This window comes from Petaurus breviceps, unplaced genomic scaffold, assembly GCF_028583685.1.
Source record: "Petaurus breviceps papuanus isolate PSGF00001 unplaced genomic scaffold, PetGlider_PUasm1.0 76, whole genome shotgun sequence".
NCBI lineage: Eukaryota > Metazoa > Chordata > Mammalia > Diprotodontia > Petauridae > Petaurus > Petaurus breviceps.
The window spans coordinates 8,451,323-8,478,931 of NW_027186473.1; the positions used below are offsets into that span (position 1 = coordinate 8,451,323).

The 27,609-nt window shown below is 37.9% G+C and overlaps 1 protein-coding gene across 3 annotated transcripts in view; it reads right to left on the reverse strand.

Moving 5' to 3' along the window:
- Positions 1–27,609, reverse strand: part of TEC (tec protein tyrosine kinase) — a 122,502-nt gene that overhangs the window by 21,598 nt on the left and 73,295 nt on the right. For all 3 annotated transcript variants that reach the window (XM_069105187.1, XM_069105185.1, XM_069105186.1), the window contains 6 exons: positions 18,568–18,672; positions 12,335–12,416; positions 11,008–11,136; positions 9,397–9,437; positions 6,361–6,533; positions 5,317–5,382 (listed from right to left, as the gene is read on the reverse strand). In XM_069105187.1, coding sequence (XP_068961288.1) covers positions 5,317–5,382; positions 6,361–6,533; positions 9,397–9,437; positions 11,008–11,136; positions 12,335–12,416; positions 18,568–18,672 — 596 coding nt within the window. The remainder of the gene's footprint in view (positions 1–5,316; positions 5,383–6,360; positions 6,534–9,396; positions 9,438–11,007; positions 11,137–12,334; positions 12,417–18,567; positions 18,673–27,609) is intronic.

Sequence of the window (27,609 nt, forward strand, 5' to 3'; positions counted from 1 at the left end):
GCTAAGGGCCTCATAACTACAACATGTCAGAGGCAGGACTTTGAGCCAGGCCTTCCTGTCTTCAAAGTTCTCTCTCTCTACTATCATACCACACTGACTCTCTAAAGTTAATATGGACTAAAAAATAATTAACAGAAACATATGCCAGATTTTTCTTTTGTTTGTCTCTGTGCATTAGATGTGTGTGTTTATAGATGGGTGTTTGGAGTAATAATGATAATAATTATGATAATTATAATGATATAATACCCAAGTCCAGAAGAAAAAAATTAGGTCTCCTTAATTATGAAGCCAACTCCTTGAAGACCACTGGTATTCTTCCAGCTACCTGGTTGTTGTCAGGTAACTTCCTATGCCCTGGGGATCCCTCTGTAGTCACAGAAGTTGGGATTGACTCTGTTTCAGGTAAGGAGGTAGGTCATGCTACCTCTGAAGCAAGAGTCAGAGTCTGTGGGCCATGCTAAGTGACACAGAAGGATAACTCTCTACTTGTTGAAATAACCTCTGTGCCAAACCTCCAAGCTCTGCCAAGATCCTCTCTCCTCGATTACCCCTCCTTTAATGACAATACATCATCAAGGGAAGGAGGGTCAAGTATATCCCATGAACCTACCCTCTTAGTGCATCCTGAGTTCAGAGTTGCTTATATACTGTGAAGATATGAATAGCAATGCTGAAAGTAAATCCACTCTCCAAATATCTGACCTACCATCCCACCTGAAATTCTACCATCAAAGATTCACTCCCTTAGGAATTCCTTTCTTTTTGGTTAAAATTTCAGAAATCTATTAAAATACAAATATGCCTGGTTGCAAGTATTATGTCAAGCTATTATCTGTCACCAAAGCAGGAGAGACCTATACCAACTTCTGAGACATAAACTGAGGCACACATGTGCTATGTGCCTTAAATTCTCTTTCGGGAAAGTTCCTCCCTCTAAAGTCCAAGACTGACTCAAACATATAAGGGAGCCTTTGCATCCTCCCTTCCAAATTAGAATGCTCCTATAAATGCTCCTTGGGAGTACAGAAGTCTCACTGAAGGGAGAGAAGGAGAAGAACAACCAGTGGGTTACTCAGTACTGAATCACTGCCCCAAACAATACCCAGCACCATCCAGCTGGCATGGTCTACAGCGTACCTCAAAGTTCAGAATACTGGTTCCCAAGATGAATGCGTAACTGATGTGGGTTTCCTATAATCCTGAATATCCTTGTAATATGCCTTCTCTATAAAACTACAACCATGAGCACCTCATATGAACACTTGTATCTTTAGAACTGATATGAATTTGTCACTGTGTAGACCAGCATAAATAGCTTAAAGTGAATTAGATTATCAGATTACCTAATCACCTAACAAGGACTCAGGAGATTTGAGTTTTCCTTTTTCTTTTTTGTTTGCAGAAGGGGAAAAGTGAAGGAGAAAGGTTTCAAGGCACTTGGCCTACCCTCGGGGAGTAATCATGTGAGGGATCACAAGGCTGGGGTTTCAATCTCAGTCAATCTAATTCAGGTTTAGGGCCCATGAAACTTGGTTTTTGTTATATTTTTGATAACTACACTTCAATAAATTTTTTTATAATGTTATGCATTTTTCTGTGCATTTAAAAATTTATTCTGAGGGGCGGCCAGGTGGCTCAGCGAGTAAGAGCACCAGCCCCAGTGTCGGGATGACCTGGATCAAATCCGGGCTCAGATACTCAGCACCACACCCAGAAATAACTGGCCGTGTAACCTTGAGCAAGTTACTTAACCCCTATTTCTTTAAAAAAAAAAAAATTTATTCTGAGAAGAGAACCATAAGCTTTACTAGGTTGCCAAAGGAGTGCATTGTACAAAAAAGGTTAAAAACCTTTCTAACCCTCTTCTAAATAAATGCATGCTATGGACCAGGCACTGTGTAAGGCAAGTGGGGGGCAACAAAAAGACATTATATACTGGGAGGGGGACAGAGATGGCATAGGAAAAGGAAGGGACACAAAAGGGAAGTAGAAGACAGCTGAAGATAAACTTTGCCTACTTTTGCCTAGGGTTGACTTTGCCCATTAAATCACCCTTTCACACTCTAAGTCCTAACCCTATTTATTTCTTGAGGTACCTTCCTCTTGCCCCATTCTCTCACTGCCCATATATCTTGTCATGACAACCCTGCCCAACTCAATTCACATTTAGTTCTATTAATAAATGTTAATCACTTAAATAAGCATGGCCCAGTGGTCTTGAGCTAGGACAAAACACTTAATCCCTCTATACCTCTGTTTCCTTCCTTCGTAGAACAAGGGGATAAGGGAGAAGAGGGGAAGACCAGAGGACTCTCCAACTCTACATCTTCAGCATGAGGAATTGTTAAGGGAGCATGCTAAACACTGGAGACAGAGATAAAAAAATAATCCTGGCCTCAGAGTCGCATTGTCCTTTGGGGCAGAATAGGACTGAAGGGAAAGGGATTGGTCCTAAAAGTTGTTGGAGAGAAAGGACAATGACAGCTGATGGGGGAAAGAAGGAGCATCAGGAGAGGTTTTGCATATACAAGTGACTCCTTTTCTGAGTTGTGAAGGAAGATAAAGATTCTAAGAGGTAAAGGCAAGAAAGATATTGCAGCATCACCTCAACATGGTTTCCTTCCTCTAGCCCTTGACTTCACCAGCTGGGTCTTGGATGTGGAGGCAAGGGCTACGTTACTGAGAGACCCTCAGAGACCACCAGGGGGAGGCAATAGCAGCCCCTAGACCTTTCCTACTCCTTTCTGAGCTCTAGACTAAAAGCAGGATGGCTCTTGTCCTTCAAATGGTCAGAGAATGGGTTATTTTTAGTCCTGGGTAAATTGGAAGAAGAATAAGGTGAGGCCTAGAGACCAAGGAACAGAGCTAGTGGATAAGGTTGTTGTCTGGCTCTCCAGGTAAGGTTCCTTTCAAGAAGAGAGCGATGTGACAGGGCACCAGGGAGCAGAGAAGATTTCTTTGCCTGCCAGGCCCAAGGTTCACCTTTTTCCCTTCAATTTCTCCTTTGGATTCAAATGCTATGAATGAATCAACGTCATCTCCACTTCCCGGACAGCCATGGAATGGTTCCTGGCACCAAGTTCTACAGACAGCAAGCTCAAGTGAATCATGTGTAGATGTAAGAGATGTAAGACATCATCAAATGTCCAATTTTAGTTTCTGTACATTTGTTGAGTCATAACAATAGACTGCGAACTATTATCTAAAATTCTTGCCTGGAACTGAATGAGCCACAAGGGAGGGACCTTAAATTAATCAAGCTCCTATATTCTTTTTTTTTTTAAGCAATCAGGGTTAAGTAACTTGCTCAAGGTTACATGGCCAGTTATTTCTGGGTGTGGTGCTGAGTATCTGAGCCCGGATTTGATCCAGGTCATTCCGACACTGGAGCCGGTACTCTTACTCGCTGAGCCATCTGGCCGCCCCTAAGCAATTGGGGTTAAGTAACTTGCTCAAGGTTACACGGCCAGGTGTTTCTGGGTGGGTGCCAAGTGTCTGAGCCCGGGATTCGATCTCCAGGTCTTCTCAACACTGGAGCCAATGCTCTTACTCGCTGTGCTACCTGGCCGCCCCATAGCTCCTATATTCTGATGGAGAGACAGATGACCATTGGATCACAGATTTAGAGTAGGAGGAGACCTCTGAACTCATCCAATTCTCATGATAAAGACAAGAAAACTTGAAGCTAACTAACAGAGAGGCTAACTTGCCCAGCATTATACAAGTATAATATAGTTATATCAGATATATATAAAAATAGTTAAGACAGCTAGGTGGCACATAGCACATAGAGTGTCAGGCCTGGAACCAAGACTCATCTTCCTGAATTCAAATCTGGCCTCAGATACTTACTAGCTATGTGACCCTGGGCAAGTCACCTAATCCTGTTTGCCTCAGTTCCCTCATCTGTTAGACGAGCTAGAGAAGGAAATGGCAAACCAATACAGTATCTTTGCCAAGAAAACCCCAAATGGGGTCACAAAGAGCTGGACATGATTGAGAGATGACTCAACACACACGTAGTTAAATGGCAAAGGTAGAATTTGAACTCAAATCATCTGACTCCAAATTCAGCACTTTCTCTATAGTACCATGTTGACTCTTAGATCCCAAGCACCAACACTTCAATAGCCCAAGACTCTTCCTATTGCTTCACGGTTAATATAGGGTGTCAAGCTTAAAGTTTAAAATTGTATTAAGACATTTAGGACTCTCTATATAGGGACCCTACCACTTTAGGACAACAGGATTTTAGAATTGAAAGGAACCTTAGAACTCATCCACTCTTTCTTCTCCCCCATTTTACCAGCGAGGAGACCACGGTTCAGAAAAGTCAAATGGCTTGCCAAGATTCATGTAGTCTATGACTTCAATGTCTCCATTTTCCTTCTCGTATCCAGAATCATTACTCGGGCCTCTTGCCTACATCACTTCAAAATTCCAGCTTTTGCTATCTTCTACAATTAGTTTAGTTCTTACTCTCCCTGTACTTATTTCAACAGCAATGACTCCACTTAGCTCAGTGACAAAGTATGCTAGCACCTTGGTTCAGTTTTTGGGAGAGGAATAACTGAGAAGGTGATATAAAAACTCATAGAATAAATGAGTGAAACTTTGACAGACAGTTATAGGACAGCCAGTGGGATTGCAGTCTGAACCCCCATGTATATTACACTAAACCAGGCTATTCTGTGCATCACAGGTACTCCAATAATGGAAGAATGAACTGTACTACATAACCAGCTATAAGACAGCTTTTGGATTTTATTCCTAAAACTGTTTTAGATACAACACACTGTATGCTTTTGTGTATGTAATTACACAAAACTAAGCAAGACAGTGCCTTGAGGGAGGGAAGGAGAGATAGAGGGGTCAAGGGAGAAGGAGAAGAGGAGGGAAAGGAAGAGAGAAAAAGAAGGAGAGGAAGAGAGAGAAGGAGAGGGGGAGGGAGAGAGAAAGTGGGAGAGGTAGAGGGAGAGAAAGAAAAGGGAGGGAGAAGAAGAGGGAGAGTGGGAGATGGAGAGGAGGAGAGAGGGAGGAGAGAAAATAGAAGAGGGAGGTAGGGGAAGAGAGAGAAGGAGGAGGAGGAGAAGAAGAAGAAGAAGAAGAAGAAGAAGAAGAAGAAGAAGAAGAAGGAGGAGGAGGAGGAGGAGGAGAATGAGAAGGAGGATGCGAAGGAGGATGAGAAGGGGAGAGGAGGGAGGGAGGGGGAAAGGGAGAGAAGAAGAGGGAGAAACAGAAAGAGAGAAACAAAGGAAGAGACAGAGAAAGGAAGATGATCTATTTTTCGCGGTCATGAAAATATTTACTTACTCATATTGATCTAAGTTGCTCAATTTCTTTCCTGTAACATAGTTGCTTGGAATGTATCCTTCGCTCCTAGAAGTAAACATTGGGTATTAACAGAGGAGAACACAATCTCTCTTCTGACACTCCAATTTCCACTAGCACAATTCAGGAGGAGACCTAAGCCTCACTGAGTTGGGAGGCTGGTAATGACTGAAACCTGATGGAAAGCTAGATGCTAAGTAGCAGTGGACAGGTTGGACCAGGCAGAGGGGCTCTTTTCACATACACAGCAGTTCAGAATAGAAGTAGGGAGAGTATCACTGGGGCAGAGTTTATGGGAAAGAGCCCTAGTGTCCTCCAAATTAAATCTGGAAGATATTAGTGTAATTCAACTCTCCTCATTTCTTAGGAAGTCTAAATTGTATTTTATAGCTTTCACTATTTTTTTTTTTTTGCTTTTTTTGGAGGGGGGAAGTCAGGGCAATTGGGGTTAAGCAACTTGCCCAAAGTCACATGGCTAGTAAGTGTTAAGTGTCTGAATCCAAATTTGAACTCAGGTCCTCCCGACTCCAGGGCCAGTGCTCTATTCACTGCTCCATCTAGCTGCCCCCTAGCTTTCACTATTTTAACTCCACACTAGTCCTCAACTATGATGACCCAAATTGATTTTAAATGAATAGGAAGAGCTTAAATTTTGAAATTAAAGGGAATGAGAAGAGTTTAGTGTGAAAAATCTAAGCTTAAACTCTCTCTTAATATTTGAAAGCACTTATCAAGAGTTCCTAGAACACGAGTGCTATATAAATGTATATTCCCTTTCCCTTAGGAAAAGAAATCACAAATCACACTCCTTTAAAAGGATGAATGAGGCAGATCTCTAAGTAAAAGTATTCTTATAGAAAGGCACAATTGACTGATTTAACATACCCACACCACAAAAATATCTATATAGATATTTACCTGAAGTAACATGTGACTTCAGAAATGTCATTACTTTAGAGACACATCCTGTCCATTTTTCATACAATATTCCCCCAAAAGAACATACTGGAGAGAAAGTTTATTTACCCATACTTATCTCTTGCTCTCCACCAATGAACATCATTTTTTTCCAGTATAATATATTCTTGGCCTCTCTCTAGTCTGAGATCATGTGTTTCTGTTGCTTGGAAGTCATACATTGCTACAACTATTTCTTCATTTTTATCTTCTTCAGGCGGAAGAGGAGGAGGAGGCCTTCGCTTTAAAGGGAAAAAAAAAAGGAGATAAAAATCTCTTCTGCCCAAAGTGAGCACAAAGTTTTGACTAGCTCATTCCTTCCATCACTAGACCCATGTTTTGTCTGAAACATTAGATGTTCCAGATTTGTAAGGTAGAAAGTAAGCAGAAACATCAGTTTCCCCTAATTTCATCAGAAGGTATACTCTCCTAGGTTGGGACTTGGTAATTAAAGAGAACACCAAGGTTTCAAAAGGAGGAGAGAAGCTGAATAATGGACCCATTTTACAGAAAGATTGAAGTCAGAAGTAGATGAAAAGAAAAGAAGACTAATTTGAAGCATGGAGAGTTTGAGGTACCAGTAAGACATCTGCATAGAGATGACTTGTTGGCAATATAAGACACAGATTTCAAAATCAGAAAGGTACAAGGCTGGAAATATAGATTCAGGAGAAATGTGCATAGAATCAATGGCTGAATTCAGTCATGAGAATGAATGAGACTACCCAGAGACAAAATGTATAAAGAGCCAACAAAATGGTTGAGAACAGAACTTCAGGGAACATGTACCTTATCCAGTAAAGAAGAGGACAAGGAGCCATTGAAATGGAGGAGCAGTTAGGCAGAAGAACTAAGGGAATATGGTATCTTTGAAGCCACAGGAGAAGAGATACCCAGAAAACAGAGGAAGTCAACAATGCCAAATGCATACAGAAAGATCAGGCAGAATAAAAGCTGGAAAAATCCTGAGTTACAGTTTTAAAATATTATTATCAAGGAGAAGAGATGGCCCTATCTGTTTACTCACTGATAGCTCTCCTTCCAAGAAAGTGATTCTGAGGGAAACAGCTGTAATGCTGATAAACATACTATGCTAATCCAATTTAAATCATCTATCTCGCTCCTTATCTCATTCTCCACAGCAGCTTTTCCAAACCTCCTCTTCTCTCTGGAGCCCTCCCGGCTGAAACCTCAGCTGATAATCTTGTTTCTTTCTTTGCTGAAAAAATTGATGCTATTTGATGACTTCTGTGTTCATTCATTCTCAACTCCTAACTTTCTTCTTTCCCCCAGTCTTTAACAATGATTCTAAAAAAGTCCTTACTAAGGTCGACCACTTTCTACATGTGCCCTTGAAACTATTCTTTCCCACTGTCTCCAGCAATATTCATCTTCCTTCTCTCCCATCTCCTATTTCTCACTTTCAACCAGTTCCTTCCTTACTGTATTCAAACATGGCCAAGTCTCACCTTGCTTTAAAATTTTGCTAGACTCTGCCATCCCCTCAAGCTATCATCCTATATCTTTCAATATCCTTAAAGTTGTCTGCCTTCACTGTCTCCATATCTTCATCCTCTCATTCACTGTTCAACCTTTTACAATCTTGCATTTGACCTCACCATTCAAATGAAACTGTTTGCTCCAAAGTTCTCGGTTATTCCTGAACTGTCAAATCTGATGGTCATTTTCTAGTCCTGATCCTTCTCAACCAATTCATTTGACACTGTTGCCCATCCTCTCCTCTTGGACACTTTTTCCTCTCTGGGTTCTCATGGCACTCTTTTCTCCTGATCTTCCTCCTATATGTCAGCTCACTCCTTCTCTGTCTCATTTCTATGTAGATGATTCCCAGACCAGCCTATTTACATTCCAGAGTTTTAGTCCTATATCATCAGTTACAGTCCCAAAGGCATTTTAAACTCCACCTACCTAAAACTGATCTTTCCCTCTAAACCTTCCCCAATTCCAAACATCTCAATTTATGTCAAAAGCAATATCATCCTTTCAGTTTCTCAGGTTTGCAATCTTGACATTATACTCAACTATTCATTCTCCCTCACCACACATATGAAATCAGTTGCAAAATCTTATAATTTCTACCTTTATAACTTCCTAACAGCCTTCACATCTGGTTCCTTCTCTCTACTGACACATCTACCACTTTAGTGAAGACCTTCATCACCTCTTCCCTAGATTATTACAACAGTCTCCTAGTTGGTCTCTCTGGCTCAATTTTTTTCTTCATTCCCATCCGTACTACACAATTCTGCCAATGTCATTTTACTGAAGGGCAGATTTGACCACGTGACTCCCCCATTCAACTATCCCCAGTGACTTTCTATTACCTCTACGATAAAACTTAAGCTCTTCTCTTTAACATTGAAAGCTCAGCATTACCTAGCCCCAACCTGTCTAGCATCAAAGGGCATTACTCTTTCTCCTTCACTTTGCAACCTAGCCAAATTATTCCTCTCTCTGTTCCTCCCTATGACTTTGTAATGGAAGGCCCTCCCATTCTTCACCATATAGAGACCTCCTTCTTCTTTTAGGATACCATCTTCTTCACAAAGTCTTTCCTGATGCCTCTCAGCAGCCAGTGCCCTCCCTCTCATAGTACTTTATATTGAACTACCTAGGTCCTGTATCTCTCTTTCCATTAGAATGCAAATTTATTGTGACTAGAGGTCATTTAATTCTTTGCATTTGCATCTGCACTGTCTCCTAGGGTGTCTGGCATATTTGCTGTTGTTGTTGTTGAGTTGTTTCGGTCATGACTGACTCTTTGTGATCCCATTTGAATTTTCTTGGCAAAGACACTGGAGTAGTTGGCCACTTCCTTCTCTAGCTCTTTTTGCAGATAAGGAAACTAAGGCAAACAGGATTAAGTGACTTGCCCAGGGTCATACAGCTAGTAAGTGTCTGAGGCCAGACTCATTCCATTGCACTACCTTGCTGCCCCACCTGGCACATAGAAGATACTTAATAAATGCTTTTAAAATAAAATTATTGATTAAATAATTTATTATTTAACAGATTAAATTATTGATTAAACCGGTTAATTATTGATTAAACTATAGACTATTCAATAAATTAAAGTTCCTCTACCTTATTTTTTTCTGGTGCTGGAGGTAGTGTTTTCTTTATACCTGAAAACACAAACAAAAGAAGTGGGTCAAGTTCACAATGAAATCAATAATCCATAAGAGAGAATGATGGTCCAACATGAATCAATTTCCAGCATACAAACAACACAAATAATTTATAGAAAATGAACATACTCAGAAAAAAACACTCTGTACTGATTCACTAGGAGAAATTAGAAATATATATGTATGTATATATGTATACATATGTATGTATATATGTATATTGAAGACTTCATAAAATAGTGAACAAATGGTATCTTCAGTATCTTGGGACAATGGTGGGGAATCTGTGGCCTCAAGGCTACATGTGACCTTCTAGGTCCTCAAGTACAGTCCTTTGACTGAATCCAGGTTTTACAGAACCAATCCTTTTATTAAGGGAATTTGTTCTGTGAAGTTTGGCAGGTTCCCCATCTTTGCCTTGGGCTGTCCACAAGAAACTTAATGTAATATAAACAAACATCGGAAAGGCCCTGAAGAACTAAGGTGCAATGATTCTTAGTATCCTGAGGTTGGAAGGAACCTCAGAGTTCACCTAATCCAGCCTCCAAAGCAGTTCAGAAGTCCCTTCTTCAGGGACCCTGGCAGATGGCTATTTAATTTTTACTCAGATACCTATAGTAACAGGAGCAAACGACCTCCTGGGGAAACCAATCCATTGTTAAATAACTCAGATTAATTGACCTAGTATATTATATAGTATCAGGAAGGATTAAGAGGCCAGATGGGAAGATCAACATAATAAACCTGATCACTTTGGATATTTAATAGTATTAGCACCATTTAAGTCCTAAAATTGCTATAATCTGAAGGCATCCTATCATTTATAGAAGACCTTATTTAGTACATATAGCTGAGAGACTCAATTAAATTTTTCTTGTTCCTTAGCAAATAACAATATAGCAATTCTAACTCATCCACAAGCCTATAATAAAAAAATAAATCCTACCCTTGCCAAAAAAAAAAAAATAACCCACTCACACACACACACAAAACACCTTTAAACAGTGTAATGATCCATGGTGAGATTTATTAATTAAATAAAAATTTTTGTTGCATTTATCACAATGAAATTCTGATGTTTTTAGGTGAACACTAGATCAACAGCAAAAATCAGGGAGCAAGATATCCAAATTTAGATATATCTGCGGTCAGGTTTAGGGCTTAATACAAACATGCTTTTAACTACAAATCTAAAAAGCAACTATTTGGTAGAAAACTAACAAAAGTTAAGGTGATAAAAGACCATTACTTGTGATGATACATCATCAGGCAGAAATTGTACCTGATTGCATATCAAGAGAGCTGATACTTACACACATGTGTATGTGTGAAGTCATACAATGGAAAGCCCCTCCCCAAGACCAATTGTTTCAATTCCTTAAAATGGATTTAGTTATGATAATTTTTCATCAATTTAATAAAATTTATCAACAGTAAGCTACTAGGAAGCAAGCAATTCAAACTCAGAATGACATACAGTACTTTCCTGATTATTTGTATTGATCATAAATAGACACCTCAGAAACAAATATAAATAATAATTATAAGAAAGAAAAATAACACTCACTACTCTCAAAGAGATTATATTTTTCGCATCCAGGTGCTAACTTTTCCGTTTGTCTACAACACTGATAGCTTCCATCTGCCCAGAGTTTGGGATGGTATTTGACCATTAGGTTGTTGTTGTGCTTGATTTCTGTAATTCAAAGGAACATCTATTATTAGTGAAGATAATGTACCAAAATAATAATTCATAAATGATACTTTGAATTATATTATTTGTTTCCTTGATATATATAATATTTATTATGAAAGTTCCATGATAAATAATTTAGGTCAATGATATTCACATAATACAGTAAAGTTGCCCAGTTTTCTTCCTTTTCTTTTATTAACAAAGAAATCTTCATTAAAATATCTGTTTGCCACACTGTGTTTTGTGACAAGAAAAAATATAATGGTCCATGGAAGGGATGATAGGAGTTCATGCAAGTTAAGCTATCTCCATTTTTAAACATTTTATGACAAACTAATTAGTCAACACCACTTATTTACTGGGCAGCCATACTGTATGGTCCTATGTTAGGAGGATTTTAGGACCCTCTAAACCTCCAGATTTTCCATGCTCCATTATGCCAAGGTATACCCTTTGGAAGGGAATCCCATGGGTTACAATAAAAAGCATATGTAGATGTGTAACATGAGAAAAGTCTGGAAAGGTCAGAGACAGAAAAGAAAGACTGGCAATGCCAAGATCAAGAATTTATGTATTATTAGATAGACAATGGAGTAAAGCAGTGACATGGATAAAAGTAGAAAATTAATAAGACTTCCTGAATTATGGTGTGAAGGATAGAATGGGAAGGAGACAGAATGGAAGAAGACTATTTAGTAAGCTATTAAAATATGGAGAATAGAAGGGGGAAAGGGAAAGGAACAGGCCTTGATATTACATCTACTTTGTGCCAGGCATTATTCTAAGTGCTTTATACACCACAGAATTAAAAAGACAACAAAACAGAACAAGAAAACGTGTACATGGCATGTAACTCAGCAGAAAGAGGACTGATTAAAGGTGGGGAAACCAGCTCACCTGGTTTCATCTAGACAAAATTAGATGTTCTATATCAGTCTGATATCAATAGATGTATATACACATGGACACTGATGTAACAAAATTAAATATTGTCAAAATTATTGCTTGTCTTAAGTAATTAACACACCACTGTAATTCTCATAATCAGCAAGGTTGTGCTTTCATTGCATTAGTAGATCTATCTTCTCATTTGCAACCATAAATGTGAATGACTGAATAGAAATATTGATGGTATTTTTGAGACATGTCCTGCCCCTTTAATTTCTTACATATCTGTATTTATTTACATTTTTTTTACCTTCCTTTAAGCTTTTCACCCACTGATCTCTGCTTTGTGCACTGGGGGCAAAAATGTAAAGTGTGGTCAGATCATGGACAACCTGAAATAAAAAGAAAGATTAACCCAGTAAGAACTGTTCATATACAAGCATTTTTTTCTTAAGAGGTTTATTAAAGCTTATTTCAGATCTGAAGTACTTTGATCCCTTCCTTATATAAACACAATTACTTCCTTCTTCCCTCTTATAATCAAAATATATTTTAAAGGTTCTTATAACAAAGGAAAAAAATATTAAAATGCAAGTGGGAGAAATGCACAAATCCCAGCTGCTTCTATCACCCTGATGCCCTGAAAATGTTCTTCGATCCAATGGGCAAAAATGTACACAATTTTTCCTTTAGCATCCTCCTTTAATGTCTCACATGGCATGGAGGTGACTAGATTCTTGAAAGCTGTGCCAGTAGAGAGTAAATTCTGGCATGGCATGCCTTACATCAATCTGGGAAGGCTCTGAGTAAGAACCCGGTGGGATAACTTCTGTAACAACCAGTCTAAAAATGTTCAGAGGATCATCACAAAGGCTAGCTAAAAGTGATGAATGTTTTAGTCACGACAACCCTTGGAGACTGTCCTAAAGAATAAAAGGATTGTAACACACACTAATGAAACCATGGGTCCCTGAAACGGTGAAGTATTCGGATGTACTCCTCTTTAGCACCTCCCTTATTGCTTCATAAACATTAATTCATCCAAATTATGTCCTATAGTTTCCTGATAAAAGTGTATTTAAGGGCTTTAAAAAAAATCTCCATCTGGGGGCGGCCAGGTGGCGCAGTGAGTAAGAGCACCGGCCCCAGAGTCAGGAGACCCGGGATCGGTTCTGGCCTCAGATACTTGGCACCCACACAAAATAACTGGCCGTGTAACCTTGAGCAAGTTACTTAACCCCAATTGCTTTTAAAAAAATCTCCATCAAGAGAAGAGAAAATGGCAAGAATATGAGAGGAACATTTCAACACAGTCATCTATCAATTCATTTTCATTTTTCTCAACTGAGTGCCTGGGTTGGGGTTTCTTTTTCATATTAACTCTACATAGGTACAAAAATGAAAAGATTCCAAATGTATTACCTTAGTAGAACACTTTTACATTTTTTATTTTGAACTTTTTCTCCCAACTACCAATAAAATGAACCCATTTTATTTTGTACCTTTCATCTTATGTACCTATGAATCATAAGTATACAGCTGTATCTTACTTTATTGCTCATCCTAAGTAAATCACACACCACTGTAATCCTTGTAATCAGCATTTATTCTCTTATCACGTGAGTAGATCTATCCATAACTGAATAGATATACTGGCGGTATTTTTGTTTTGAGACATGTCTGTCTTGCCCCTTAAATTCCTTTCATATCTTTATTTATTCATGTTTGCTTGTTTTTTACCTTCCTTTAAGCTCTTCACTCAGGTCTCTATTCAAATTCAACAGCTGAAAATCTAAAATTCTACCAAAGATAAAATAGGAGATGATTTCTCCCTTTACAAAAGGCTTTACAATCAGAATACGTTTTTCTTAAAGATTTCCTATTGTATTTAAAATATGATTCCATTTACAAAAATTCAATCTAAATAAAACTTTTCTGGAACAAATATTTTGCATAAAGCAATACACATCTGTAGTTTATAAGCACAAAGCAACCTTTTTCACTTGGATTATTTAGCAGCAAACTGTTCTACTTGACCCTGTCCCTTTGCTATTCTAGTGTAATACCAGGTGTAATGAGTGGGAAAGTCCGCTAGTATTTTTGTTTTCTGTCTGTCATTTTACCCTAGACAGCTGTGAATTATCACAGCCACCTACCCTTACTATAGTACCATTGCTGTTGATAAACAAATATTTTTATAATTTTTCCATTAATAAACCATCTAAAATATGATACCTTTACCAGTAAATTTGCATATGAACAGACATGATGTAACAGCCCTGTGAATACCACAGAACTGTAATAATACTTCACTTTTACATAAAGCTTTGAGATTTACAAAATTCTTTCCTCCTGGGACAGGTAATGAAAATGTTTTTATCTCTATTTAAAAAAAAAAGTTCAGCCAGTTGGTCCATTACTAATGATCTCACAGCTGTAAGTTTTGAAACCAGGATACAAGAAGCATCCTGATTCCATGTCCAGTCTTCTTTCCCTATGCCAATCTCGCCTCTTAGAAAGAACCAAGGTCAAGTCAGGGATGCAGGTTGATTTTGGGAGAAAGGTGTGCCCCACAGTCCCCCAACAAACAAGAACTTGGTTGTATCTACCCAAGATCTCTTCCAATGCCACTTGAATATCAAACCAGGAAGCAAATGTTAGAAAGGATCTAGCCAAGGTCTCACTAGAACAGGAAAAAAAGGGGGGGTGGGGACCAATATTGCCAGAAATAACACACCCTTAGAGAAACTATCTTAATGATAAGTAAGAGGATTTTTTCCAAAGACATCATCTGTTACATGAGGTGAATATATAGCTTCACCCCCACAAGGTAAGCAACAAGGGAGATGAGAGTCAAAGGGACAATGCCATAACAATACAGAATGATTTCATGACAAAGGGTACTGGAGTTTTCCTGGAATATAGTGTATATGAAGGGGCACAGTATGAAACAGAGATTTATTAATTTATTGATAAGAAATAGGAAGCCAATGAAAAATTTTAAATACAGGAGTGACATGATCAGAATCATACATTACGAAGATTATTTGAGCAGCAATACTAAGGACAGACTGGAAAAAAGGATAACCAAGAAGTCCAATTAGAAAACTATTATAGTAACCCAGGTCAATGATGTCACACTCAAATAGAAATGCAGGGCCTCACTTTGCTGGTCACTTGCACTTCTGATCGAGGTGATAAAAGATGAAGGCTTGAACAAAGGTAATTGTGGCAGAAATTCAGGAGGACACATGTGTGAGAGTTATTAGAAAGACAGAATTAAAATATGTTAATTCATTTGACATGTGGAATAAGGAGAGAGAAAACTCAGAGATAAGTGCAGCAGGAGCTCAGGTGATGGGAAGGATGGTGGCACCATCAACAGTCATAAATTTAATCATAGATATAGATCAATACATAGAACAGAAATACTTAACAATTATTAATTTATAAGTTATATAAGTTATGTTAAAAAAATTATAAGTAACAATTACAATTATACTAGTAAATTAATAAAATTAATTTTAATAGAAATACAAGAAGACAAAATTAAGTAGATTTCAAATTTGGTAAATCAAAAGAAAAAATTAACAGTAAAGAAATCATAGATCTGACCTGTTTGTTTAATATTTTAAATTAACAGACATGTATAGATAACCAAATGGGAGAAGCAGGAAATATACATTCTTTACAAGTACACATAAAATAAGTCATAAAAATTTATTACTAGTCCATAAACTACCCCTTGGCAAATACTGAGTTTACTTTAAAAACTTGCCAAGCATGTGATGGACAACCAAATTATATACAAACATCCTTCATGAAAATGGAAGTAAAAATATTACATAAAATGCTGGCTGATACAATACAACCTATTAAAAATTATTCCTCACAACCAAATAGTATGCAAGATTGGTTCAGCAAGAGCAGAAAAACTATGAACAATCTAACATATAAACAAAAATTACTCAAAAAATCTCTCATGATTATAACAATGGAAGCAGAAAAAGCCTTTGATAAAAGGGCAGAGTCTGTCTTTGTACTCCTTTCCCTATTACCATGCTTGTCACAGAGCAGCTGTTTAATAAACACTTCTTAAATGAATGAATCCATGTGTGTTTTTTAAACTAAGAATAGGTCCAGAAATATGAAAATATATAACTATAAACTACATGTGTCTGAAATAAAGCAACATCTTTATGACTGGGGGACATTAACTATGCATGGATAAGTTGGGGCAATTTAATAAAAAGGACACAGGGCTCTCAAAATTTATTTACATATTGAATGTGGCATGACATTGTGGAGTTCTGGCTGTGGAGTGAGGAAGACCCAGATCCAAATCGTGCTTCTGACACTAAATAGCTGTGCAACAATGGATTAATCTCTGTGAGACTCAGTTTTCTTTTCTTCTATTTTTTTTGCTGCTTTTTGGAGGGGGGTTAGGGCTAAGTGACTTGCTCAAGGTCACACAGCTAGTTTTTTTTGTGTGTTAAGTGTCTGAACTCAGGTCCTCCTGACTCCAGGGATGGTGCTCTGTTTACAGAGCCGCCTAACTGCCCTGAGACTCAGTTTTCTCATTTATAAAATAAAATCTCTATTATCTACCTCACAGAGTGTAGATGCAAAATTACTTGCATTCTTTAATGTGCGATTAAATGTCAGTAATTATTATCAAAGCTCCATAAGGCTGAATAACACCAAATATGTACTCAGTAACAGTTTATTATGGTAAGCATCTTCATCAGAATGGTTTAGAGTTGCCTCAGAATCTGGAAGGAAAACTAGAAGGGTAGAAGAGGACACAGAAAGCCTCTGTCTTTGAATTGCCTGATTAGTCCACAATCTGCAGAGGAAATGACATGTAATTCCCACTTAATGGATTCCCGTCTAGGATACTTTCTTAGGACTCTGGGTGTCAGGGACAGACTAAAAAGTAAAAGCTTAAAACTAGAGGCAGTAACCAAAGAGGAACAGATGTCTGAATCTGAGAGGGGTAAAAAATGTGCAGGTCCAAAAGAGCAAACCTATTGTCCCTCAAAAATCAGAAGGAATATTTTACATATGGCCACCAGTTAGAAATGTTAACTACTGGGTAGTGAGTTCCTTTTCTTTTTTGTTTTTGAAACCATGAGGAAAGGGATTAAGATTCGGAGTTGTCTAGAACTTGGGTGCAGATTTCCCAGTAAAGAGAAATCTGTATCAAAGTAGCCCCAAGATTTCAGATACTGTAAGAAAGTGGGTCTGAAAAGACAGTCATTGGGGTGGCCAGCTGAGCACCGGCCCCAGTGTCGGGATGACCTAGGGGATCAAATCCGGACTCAGATACTTAGCACCACACCCAGAAATAACTGGCTGTGGAACCCTGAGCAAGTTACTTAACCCCAATTGCTTTAAAAAAAAAAAAAGACAGTCATGTTTCTTTTTATAGAGCAATCAATATATCAATTAGCCAGTAAATATTTATTAAGAGCCTACTATGTGCCAGGGACTGTTCTAAGCAGTGGGGATACAAAAAGAGGTAAAAGACTGTCCCTGCCCTCAAGAAGCTTATAATCTAATTGTGATGACGATGTGCAAAAAAATTATGTGCTCTCGAACACACGCGCGTGCACACACACACACACACACACTATATCCAGGATAAACTGAAAATAATTAACAGAGAGAAGGCACTAGAATTAAGGAGGTTTGGGGAAGGTTTCCAGTAAAAGATGGGATAATATACTCAGGGTTTGTAGTCATGGCTATTCTATTCCCTAGCTGTAGTATTACTTCACTGAAGACTTACTTTCTCTCATAAAATGGGAGAAACATTACTCGTGTAACCATTCCAATAATACATGTACCACTAATACTTATACTAGCATTCTTTTGAGGATCAAATAATAACACACACACACACATACACACACACACTCCAAACATAATAGATAGCTAGATAGCTAAAATTATCACATGGTCTCATAATAATCTCGAGAACATAAACAGTGCTTATCACAAGAACTCATCACTTAGGCCATGAAAGAGGATAGAAGAGGTCTGAGTACCTTTTTCATTTCCATGAAGAAACTACATGCACTTCTTTCTCCCAGTCAGTTAGTCTGACTGACTGTCCAGTGAGAGGACTATTTTCAGAGGCAGGCATTGGGTTACATTGCTTTAGATCAGGGGTTCTTAAGATTTTTGTGTGTCATGGGCCCATGTGACAGTCTGGTGAAGCCTATAGACTCTTCAGAATAACGTTTTTAAAGGTAAAAGAAAATATATAGGATTTCAAAGGAAACCAATTACATTGAAGTATAATTATTTAAAAAAAAAAAGGTTCGCAGACCCCAAGTTAAGAACCTCTGGAGAGTCAAACAAGTCCTGGAAAATTTCAAAACACAAGCAAATACTAAGAAACTCTCCAGGTAAGTTTGTTGAGTACAAATGTCCAGGAAAGTGGTGAACACTTTTAACATCAGTAGATGAAGAAATTTTAAAGCCCTGACTGATGAAACTATAATGATAAGCAGTCAGTTTAAAAACACACACACTCACCTGAAATGGATATTTATTCTGACAAGGAATAACACCATCATCAATCTTCACTATTTCCACGCATTTGATTTTTGAAATGTCAACAAATCCCTTTCTATATTTTTTCTGTTAAAGGAGGAAAAAAAGATGTATTAAGAACTATAGGATATAATAAAAAGCTTTATTTTTTTTAAGTAGCATTTGTTTGTGAAGCCAGTGGTTCAAAATATGAACATTCTTTCCTCATAATTCTATAATCCTTTAATAGTTATAATACCTAATAAATGCTGAAATAGAGCACATTTCTCCAAAAAGATGAATTCATTTACTATAGCTTAGTTACTGAAAGAAAAATTGCTTCACTTAAGCCCTAAAGTCAGAAGACTCAATCTCCTTTAGCCCCCCATTTGTCTCCAGTTATATCCCTGAGAAGAAAAAGCTTAAAGACCAAAATCTAACAGTTAAAACTCACATTTATGTGGCACTTTAAGGTTTACAAAGAATTTGCACCGCAACTCCATAAGGCAAGTAGGTAGAACAGGCATTACCCCCACCCCACCTTATACAGATGTAAAAATTGAGGCTCAGAGAATTCAAGGGACTATTCAACATTTAAGTACCAGTTCTGGGGCCAGTTCTCTTGCCTCCTGGGTTCAATCCAAAGGAGTCTTTTTACTACCCGACACTGAATAAACTTTAACAAATCAAGCAACATCTCCCTAATGACCATGTATTGCAAACCCCACCCCACCAGCCAGCATATTTGCCCTGTTCTATAGGTTCCCTGCCACCACCCACTAGACATAATATAAAAGACACCAGGAAGAAGTGCAGTGAAGCATTAGAGCAAATGTCAGAGTGTTCTATTCCACTTTCCCCCAAATGTGACTTGCTTCAGATATATTCCTTGTGAATCACTAAGCCATAGGACTGTAGAAGTGACAGAGACCTCTTAGAACATCTAATGCAATCTGAGACTCAGGAAGTTTTTGTCACCTGCCCAAAGGCACCCAGCTATCTAGCACAGTCAGGACAAGACCTCAAGTCACCTGACTCCCAATACAAAGTTCCAACCACACAGGCTTAGCTATTTTTATAGTCTTTTTTTCCTCTCCTTCAGGAAACACACACAAGAAACAACTGAACAGCCCCCTCTTGGTCATGTGTGATAATTCAGGGCAAGATATTGTGACCAAAAGACATTTGTGAATCATTTTAAAGTGCCATTTCAAGCAATAGTTTCAACTTCCTGCCCACCAACATCTACTTTCAAAAAGCAAAACAAGTGGGTTTAAAGTTTCATTTCTACTGTTCCTTTGCTTGCTTTCTGGAGAAACGTATCCTACAGATCAATGAAACCAATAGTAAATTAAAAAAAAAAAAAGATCCTCTGGTGAACATAAACCTATAGATTTCAAGAATAAAATAAACTGGGATTTTCTGTCACCTGGTATTACTTAATCAAGTTTCTTGAACTGTTTCTTCCCAGAGTCTCAAATTGATGTGGAAATTTGAGTATGAACATGACCCCTTAGCCATCTTTTTCTCTATTAGAATAAAAAAAACAATAAACTCCACTATAAACAAAATCATATCCATTAGGATGTTGGGCATGTAGAGGAAACTTTTAATTAAAAAAATATGAGCAATGTTTCTGACAGCAGCAGCAGCACCATCATAACTAGCTTTTATATCATATGTACAATGTGCTACAGACTGTGTTAAGGGTTTTTAAAATATTATCTCATTTCATCCTCACAACAACTCTGGGAGATAAGTGTTTTTATTATCCCCATTTTGCAGATGAAGAAACTAAGGCAGAATGAGATTTATTTAGTGACTTGTCCAGGGTCACACAACTAATAAGTTTCTGAGGGCAAATTTGAACTTAGGTGTTCCTGATTCTGTGTTCAGCATTCTTTCCACTGTGCCATCTAGCTGCCTCCATGGGAAATGAGAACCAATATTTCCATTGGCAACACAAATTACAGAACCTACCATTTAAATCAGCACTAAAATTCTCTAGAAGGAGACTCACCCTATGTGCTATGGACTGTGCTAAGTGCAGGTGACACAAAGAAAGGCAAAAACAATTCTTTCCCTTGAGGCATAATAATAATGATGATTTTGATGATGATAGTCAACACTCATGTTAACAAAATCATGGGAAATAAGACTGTTATTATTCTCATTTGCATATGAAGAAACTAAGGTAGACAGAGGTTAAGTGACTTGTCCAGGGTCACACAGCTAGTGAGTATCTGAGGCCATATTTGAGCTCAGGTCTTTCTCATTGCACTCTATCTGCTCCACCAAGCTGAGAGAAAACATGTACACAACTATGCACATATAAGATATATACAGATGGATATAATCCCAAGAGGGAAGGCATTAGCATTAAGGGGGAATGGTAAAAGTTTCTCATAGAAGATGGGATTTGAGCTGAGAGTTGAAGAAAGTCAGGAAAGCCTTTCAGGAGGCAAAGATGAAAGGGAAAACATTCTAGTCATGGGTACAGTCATTAAAAAGATATGGAGGGGGACAGCTAGGTGGTGCAGTGAATAGAGCACAAGCCCTGGAATCAGGAGGACCTGAGTTCAAATTCGGCCTCAGAAACTTAACACTTACTAGCTATGTGACCTTGGGCAACTCACTTAATCCCAATTGCCCTGCCTTCCCCCCTCCAAAAAGAAAAAAAAGACATAGAGGCAGGAGATGGAGTCCCTTGTGCAAAGAACAGTAAGGAGGCCAGGGTTACTGGATCACAGGGTACATGTAAAGAAGTAAATTGTAAGAAGATTAGAAAGGTTATAAAGGTCTTTAAGAGTCAGAAATAGTTAGACAACTTGAAGGATGTCATAATCTCCCTACACTTCAGTTTCCCTACCTGAAAGAAAAGAGATTAATTTCTTCTCCAGCTACCCAAAGGAGATGTTTTACTTAAACTCTAATGGAGATGGGTGAAGGCTGGATCAGGGAAGATGGCATCCTAGCATTCAAAAGAGTAAATACAATAACCTTCTTAAGAGTTTCCAGAAGTACCACTTTAAAAAAGTAAGTCAAGAAGTACATGTTAAGCAGATACTTTTGTGAGTCTGGATTAGGACACAATGCAAAGGATAACTGAAAACTATATAGAATTGACGATTACTATCCTTTGGAAGAGATGCTTAACCCATCTGTATTTTCACTCTAGCCTCATTTTTCTACTTTTACCAAACACTACTGACACATTCAGTCTTCTCAGCACCCCGTTCCCAGTTTCCCAAGTCTGTTTGCTTCAAGTAAGTGGCTGAATGTTCTCTTAGTCAGCAAACAGTTTTCTTAGGGGATACTCCTTCTGTTTTCTTCCAGAGTTCCAGATGGTCTCCTGTGGAACTATTCCCTGCTCAACTCTCTAATGGCCACTACCAAGGTGCAGCAATGCAGAGAATAACACACAAGTAGGAGGGGCCTCAGAGTCTACCTCATACATGAAAAAGATTTCCCTGTACAGAATGCCAGATAGGTGGTTCTCCAGCCTTTAACTGAAGACTTCCAATGTTCAAAGAACCCAATGCCTCCCAGTTTGGGAAAGCTCTGTTAGCCCAATAACATCCCAGTTCATACAAGGCAACTGCACACTCACCCACACAGCTGATTATAAACACAAACTCTGCTTTTCTTTTTTAGTCTGAGGATTTATTTTGTATATATGTGGATTTTAAGTATTTTCTTTAAAAAAAGAAAAATAAAATAATGAAATAAATGAAATAAAAAGTTATTCAAGAGTGCATCCATCTAATATATTTAGCAATGAAATTTCATGGTACTTGCTAAAAGAAACTGTCTTTTTCCGAATACTGTAGAAAACCCACATTGTTTTCAGAGTGAGTAATAGTGTATTTGCCACTTCAAAAAGCAAACCGAGGGTGGTATTATCAAACAGAGTACCCTATTTATACATACCCTGTTTGATTTGCTCTATGTAGATATATCCTAAAGGAAATAAAAGGACCAGTCATGGTAGGCACGTGAAAGGCAGTTAAATCCAAGATTCCCAGGCTTGACAGAGAATGCATAACATAGTAACAAGAAGGAACAAATGTGTTACTTAATCTTTAATAAATAGTAACATCAACATACCCTGAAAAGAAATACAACTCTTTTGAATGGGAATTAATACTCTTGAACCTTAAAACCATAGCACTGATATTTATAATCATTTAAAAAAATATTTAGTACTAATCTGAAAATGTCCATATTGCTCAAATAACAGTAATAGTTATTAATAAAAACCCTAAGGACGCACAAATGAACGCCCCCCCTCCCAATTTTCCTTTCTATGCTTTAACCTAATCATGGATTATTTAAATATGAAATCATGGAATCTCAGAGTTGAAAGGGGCTTGAGATCTATCAGTTCAAGCTGATAGAATAATACAAGCTTTGATATTTCTAACAAATAGTCATTTAGCCTTTCCTCAAAGACTTATAATGAGGGGACCCCACCCCACCCCAACAGACCATTTCACTTTTAGATAGTTCTAGTTGTCAGGAAGCTTTTCCATCTATCATACCTAAATCTGCCTCTCTGTGACTTCTACTCACTGCTCCTCACTCTGCTTTCTGGTGTTGAACAAAACAAGCCTAATTCACAGGACAGCCTTTCAGATACTTGAAGAAAACTATAACATCCTCTTTCCTTAGGTCTCCTCTCCTCTCCATGTTATGCATTCTCACTTCCTTCAAAGAATCCACCTATGACATGATCTTGCCGGCTTTCACCATCATTATTTCTCTCCTCAGTATGCTTTCCCACCCCTCCATCTATAAAGAGAAGAGAACAATCTTTTATTAAAAACCTACTCTAAAATAAAAAAAATAAATAAAAACCTACTTTATGCCAGATACTATGCAATGTACTTTACAAAGAATATCATGTATGATCCTTTGAGGTAAATGCTATTATCCTCATTTTACACATGATGAAACGGAGGCACAGAGCAGTAAAGCAAATTACCCACAGTCAGAAAGGGTCTAAGGCTGGATTTGAACTCAATTCTTCCAGACTGCAAGGTCAGCATTCTATCCACTGTACCACCTGGCCACCTCATCCAGATCTGAGCACAATATTTCTGACATGGTCTGAGCAGCAGAGTATCTAATAAGACTATCTCCACCTCCTTCCAGACACTATACCTCTTTTAAAAGATTAAGAATGAATTAGTTAGGATGGTCTCAGGTCCCCTCTTCTTTCTAGGTCAGTGAGTCAATTCCCTCTAATACATCTAAGTGTTCCTGTATAAACCACCTCATGCGCCTGTGAGTGACTGACTCCTTCTCTTCTCCCTTTCCCTTCAGGACTTAGACTTTATGTACTCCCTGCTACCCTCCCATCATCCCATATCCACCTCCAGGCTGTACTTAGTCTTTGCCATCAGGGCTGTGCCCAAGTTTTCTGTTCCAAAGACCCTAATTCTCAGAGCAAGGGTTTTAGCGCTTCTGTCTGTCTTACAAGAACTCTGGATGGTAGTAGTGGGAGGAGGTAGTAACAAGGACCATCTGAATATGACTGTGCCTTCAAACCCATATTTGCTAAATTAAGGTTTTTAAGTGAAATATATTCTAGAGGGAAAAAAAAGGATTGAATTTGCTTTTTTTTTTTTATTGCTGCATCATGCTGTTGATTCACACTGTCAGTCCACAAGCATTTCTAAGTACTTACCATGTGCCAAACTCTATGCTAAGCACTGAGAATGCAAACTCAAGTAGAAAGAGAGATAGTGCCTACCCACAAGAAGCTTACATTCTAATGGGAGGAGATAAGGCATAAAAGGAGAATGGAGAATGGGGAAATAAAGAAAAAGCATGAAAGCATGACAGAGAAAGTCCAGAGTACAGCTTACAGAGGAAAGAGACATGGCTCGCCTGGGTAAACTCCTTAAATGTAGGTTCTAGGTGAAGCCATCAGTGAGAAAGGTTGCTGGGGCAGATGGGTCTTCTAATGTGTGAATTCCAGGGCTGGAATAACTTTGAGGAGGAAGCCAGGGCATGGTACATAAAAAGTCCAGCATGCAGTCCAGAGGGATGAGAGCTTATTGTTAGCTAGCCACCTCCTCTGCAATTTCCTCTTCCCTTTTATTCTGCTTTAAGTTTTTTATACTATACCCCAAATTTAGTAGACACACCCCTGTCCTGGTCACAAATTGTAAAGTCAAACTTTTCAGATTTTAAAGGCCAAATTTTAAAGTTAACAGCATCCATAAAGAATAAACTACAGTTGATAATTCTTTCAGTAAAGTAAGCCTAATTATCACTAAAAATGTAGAGAAAATATCAACTATACTTTCAAATTTTCTCTTCAGAATTTAGGTCCACTCTTGTACAAACCAGATTTTGCTCATTAAAAGAGAAAGTACAAAATGCATCCTTGTCACGCAAATCAGGTATAATTTTACCTCACTGTGTCATTTCATGGTATCATAGATTTAGAGTTAAAAGAGACTTTGGAGGCCATCTACCAATCCCTTCTTTTTCCAAGTGAGGAAATCAAGACCCATAGGGTTAGATGACTTGCCCAGGTTATCCTGGTAATGTATGTCTGAGACCAAAGTTGAACTCTACTTTAATGACATCAATTTACCACTTTTAAAACAACCATGGTACTAGGACTATGCTAAGTAAATTTTACCCATGTGCAGGCTTTGTCTAAAGTTAACACTTTATTTCAGTTTAATCAGAAGTAAAAACTTGCTTCTTGGAAGTCCCCAAAATGTACTGTCTCCTTCATTCCACTTTGGTGATGTTTACTGAAAATAGCTGGGATATCTTTTCTTCCTACCAACATACAGAGCATCAGCTAGAAAAAAAAAGAAAGGAGTCTCCTTTGCCCTTGGTAACCTTGCTCTGAATTGCAGATTGTGCTTTCATATCATTCTGTACATCTTTTCCCAAGAAAATTCACAGCAATCTGTACACTTGCTTCTTTGTTGTACAGTACAAGAAGCAGCCCTATTCAGGATTGGGTCAAACTCTGTGCTCAGATCACTGTATTTGGAAAAGGCTATACTGATGTGTTCATGTACTAAGAGTTAATACATTTTGCTACTTGAACTAAAAGGGTCCTTTTCAACACAGATGCATTTATTCAGTGCAGATAACAGAAGGAATAAAAACAATATGGGTCAAACAGGCATTTGACTGACTTGGGAATCTACTCTACATGTAGTCCATTAAACACTCTCATAAAATATAGTAGTCAAAAAACGTAGTTATTTTCAAGTCTTTGAGAATTGCTTCCTAAGTGAATCATCTCCCCTTTGCAAATAAATAACTAATTAATTTCCCTCCTAGGCAATTCCCAATTTCTATTCTTTTTTAACATACTCATGTATGGAAATAGCTGTTTGCTTTTCAGATCCCAAACATAATTCATCAAGCATGTGAAAGGCACTGTGATGTGCGTATTTACATATGTATATATATATATATGTGTGTGTGTGTGTGTGTGTGTGTGTGTGTGTGTAAAATATACAAAATGGGAAAAATACTTTGCCCTCAAACCTAGTAGGGGACACAAGATATACACAGCCAACTATAATAAAAATTATAAGATGGAGTGCTATGAGCTATTTCAGGGTGAATCAATCAACCAATAAGTATTTATTACGAGTTTGACATGTGCTAAGAACTAGAGAGATCATTTTGTTTGAGAATTTTATGACTTCTCTTGCTTACAGTTCTTTTTTTTTCTTTTTGGAGGGCAGTTGGGGTTAAGTGACTTGCTCAAGGTCACATGGCTAGTTTGTGTGTGTGTGTGTTAAGTGTCTGAGGCCGGATCCGAACCCAGGTCCTCCTGACTTGAGGGCCAGTACTCTATTCACTGTGTCACCTAGCTGCCCCTTACAATTCTAATATCTTACATTAACAAAAATGTTTATCCCCTATCTGGGACATTGTGGAGAGACAAACATCTAATTAATGAGTAGAAAAGGGGTGCTAGAAGAAGGAGGATGTAGAGAAGAAAAGAAAGGAAAGATATAAAAAAAAGAGCTTGTATTTAAAAGAAACAGTGAAATTAAATTATAAGGAAGTTGCCTCTTGTGGGAAGGAAGACAATGTGGTCAAATATCTAGAAAACTACCCTGAAAGATATATCTCAGTTTCCCAAGAGGAACTTGCCATATGACTTCAAATCAAAAACCTAATCTTGTGTCAGTTCCTTTTGTTCTTCATCTGTAAATAGTTAGAAGAACGAAAACTTCATGAGTCATATCTAGACCGACTTTAAAGATGGGAGTGGGGGTATATGAGAATTAGTACCATGGTGTGCTAAGAACTCTGTATAACCACATCAAATCTCACAAGGTTGGTTTAAGGAGCAAATGACAGCATATGTGCAAAGATCTTAGCCCAGTGCCAGGCACAGTAAATACTTGCTTCCTTCTGTTCCCCTTTTTATTACAACAGAGTGGATAGGAAACATAAGAGCACCTTCATTTATAAGCCCATGAGTTGAATAGTGGTACCAAAAAGTCCACAAATTACCTTTTACTCAGGGACTCCAAGACAGATCAATATACAAGCTTCTTTAAGTGTGAGATGTATAGGAAATATTATTTCATTGGGTAGAAAAATGTCCTTTTAATCTTCACAGTAATTTCATTTAAAAAAAAGTTAATGTGCTATAAGAAATGAGGGACAGACTTCATAATAACCTGGAGAGACTTATATAAACTGATGCTGAGCAAGAAGAGCAGAACCAGGAGAAATCTGTACACAATCACAGACATAACGTATGTGTGATGACTAACTTCAATAGACTGGGCTCCTCTCACCAATGTAAGGTTATAAGACAACTCCAAAAGACTTGTGATCCAAAGAGATATTCACATCCAGAGAAAGAACTACAGAGTCTGAATGCAGATTGAAACAAACTACTTGCTGTGTTTCTTTTTCTTGTTGTGTTTCCTCTTTCCCACGGATCATTCCATCAGTTATAATCCTTCTTTACAACCTGACTAATGATTAATGTGAAGATATTTGTAGATCCTATATTTGAGTGCATGCCACCCTGTTGGG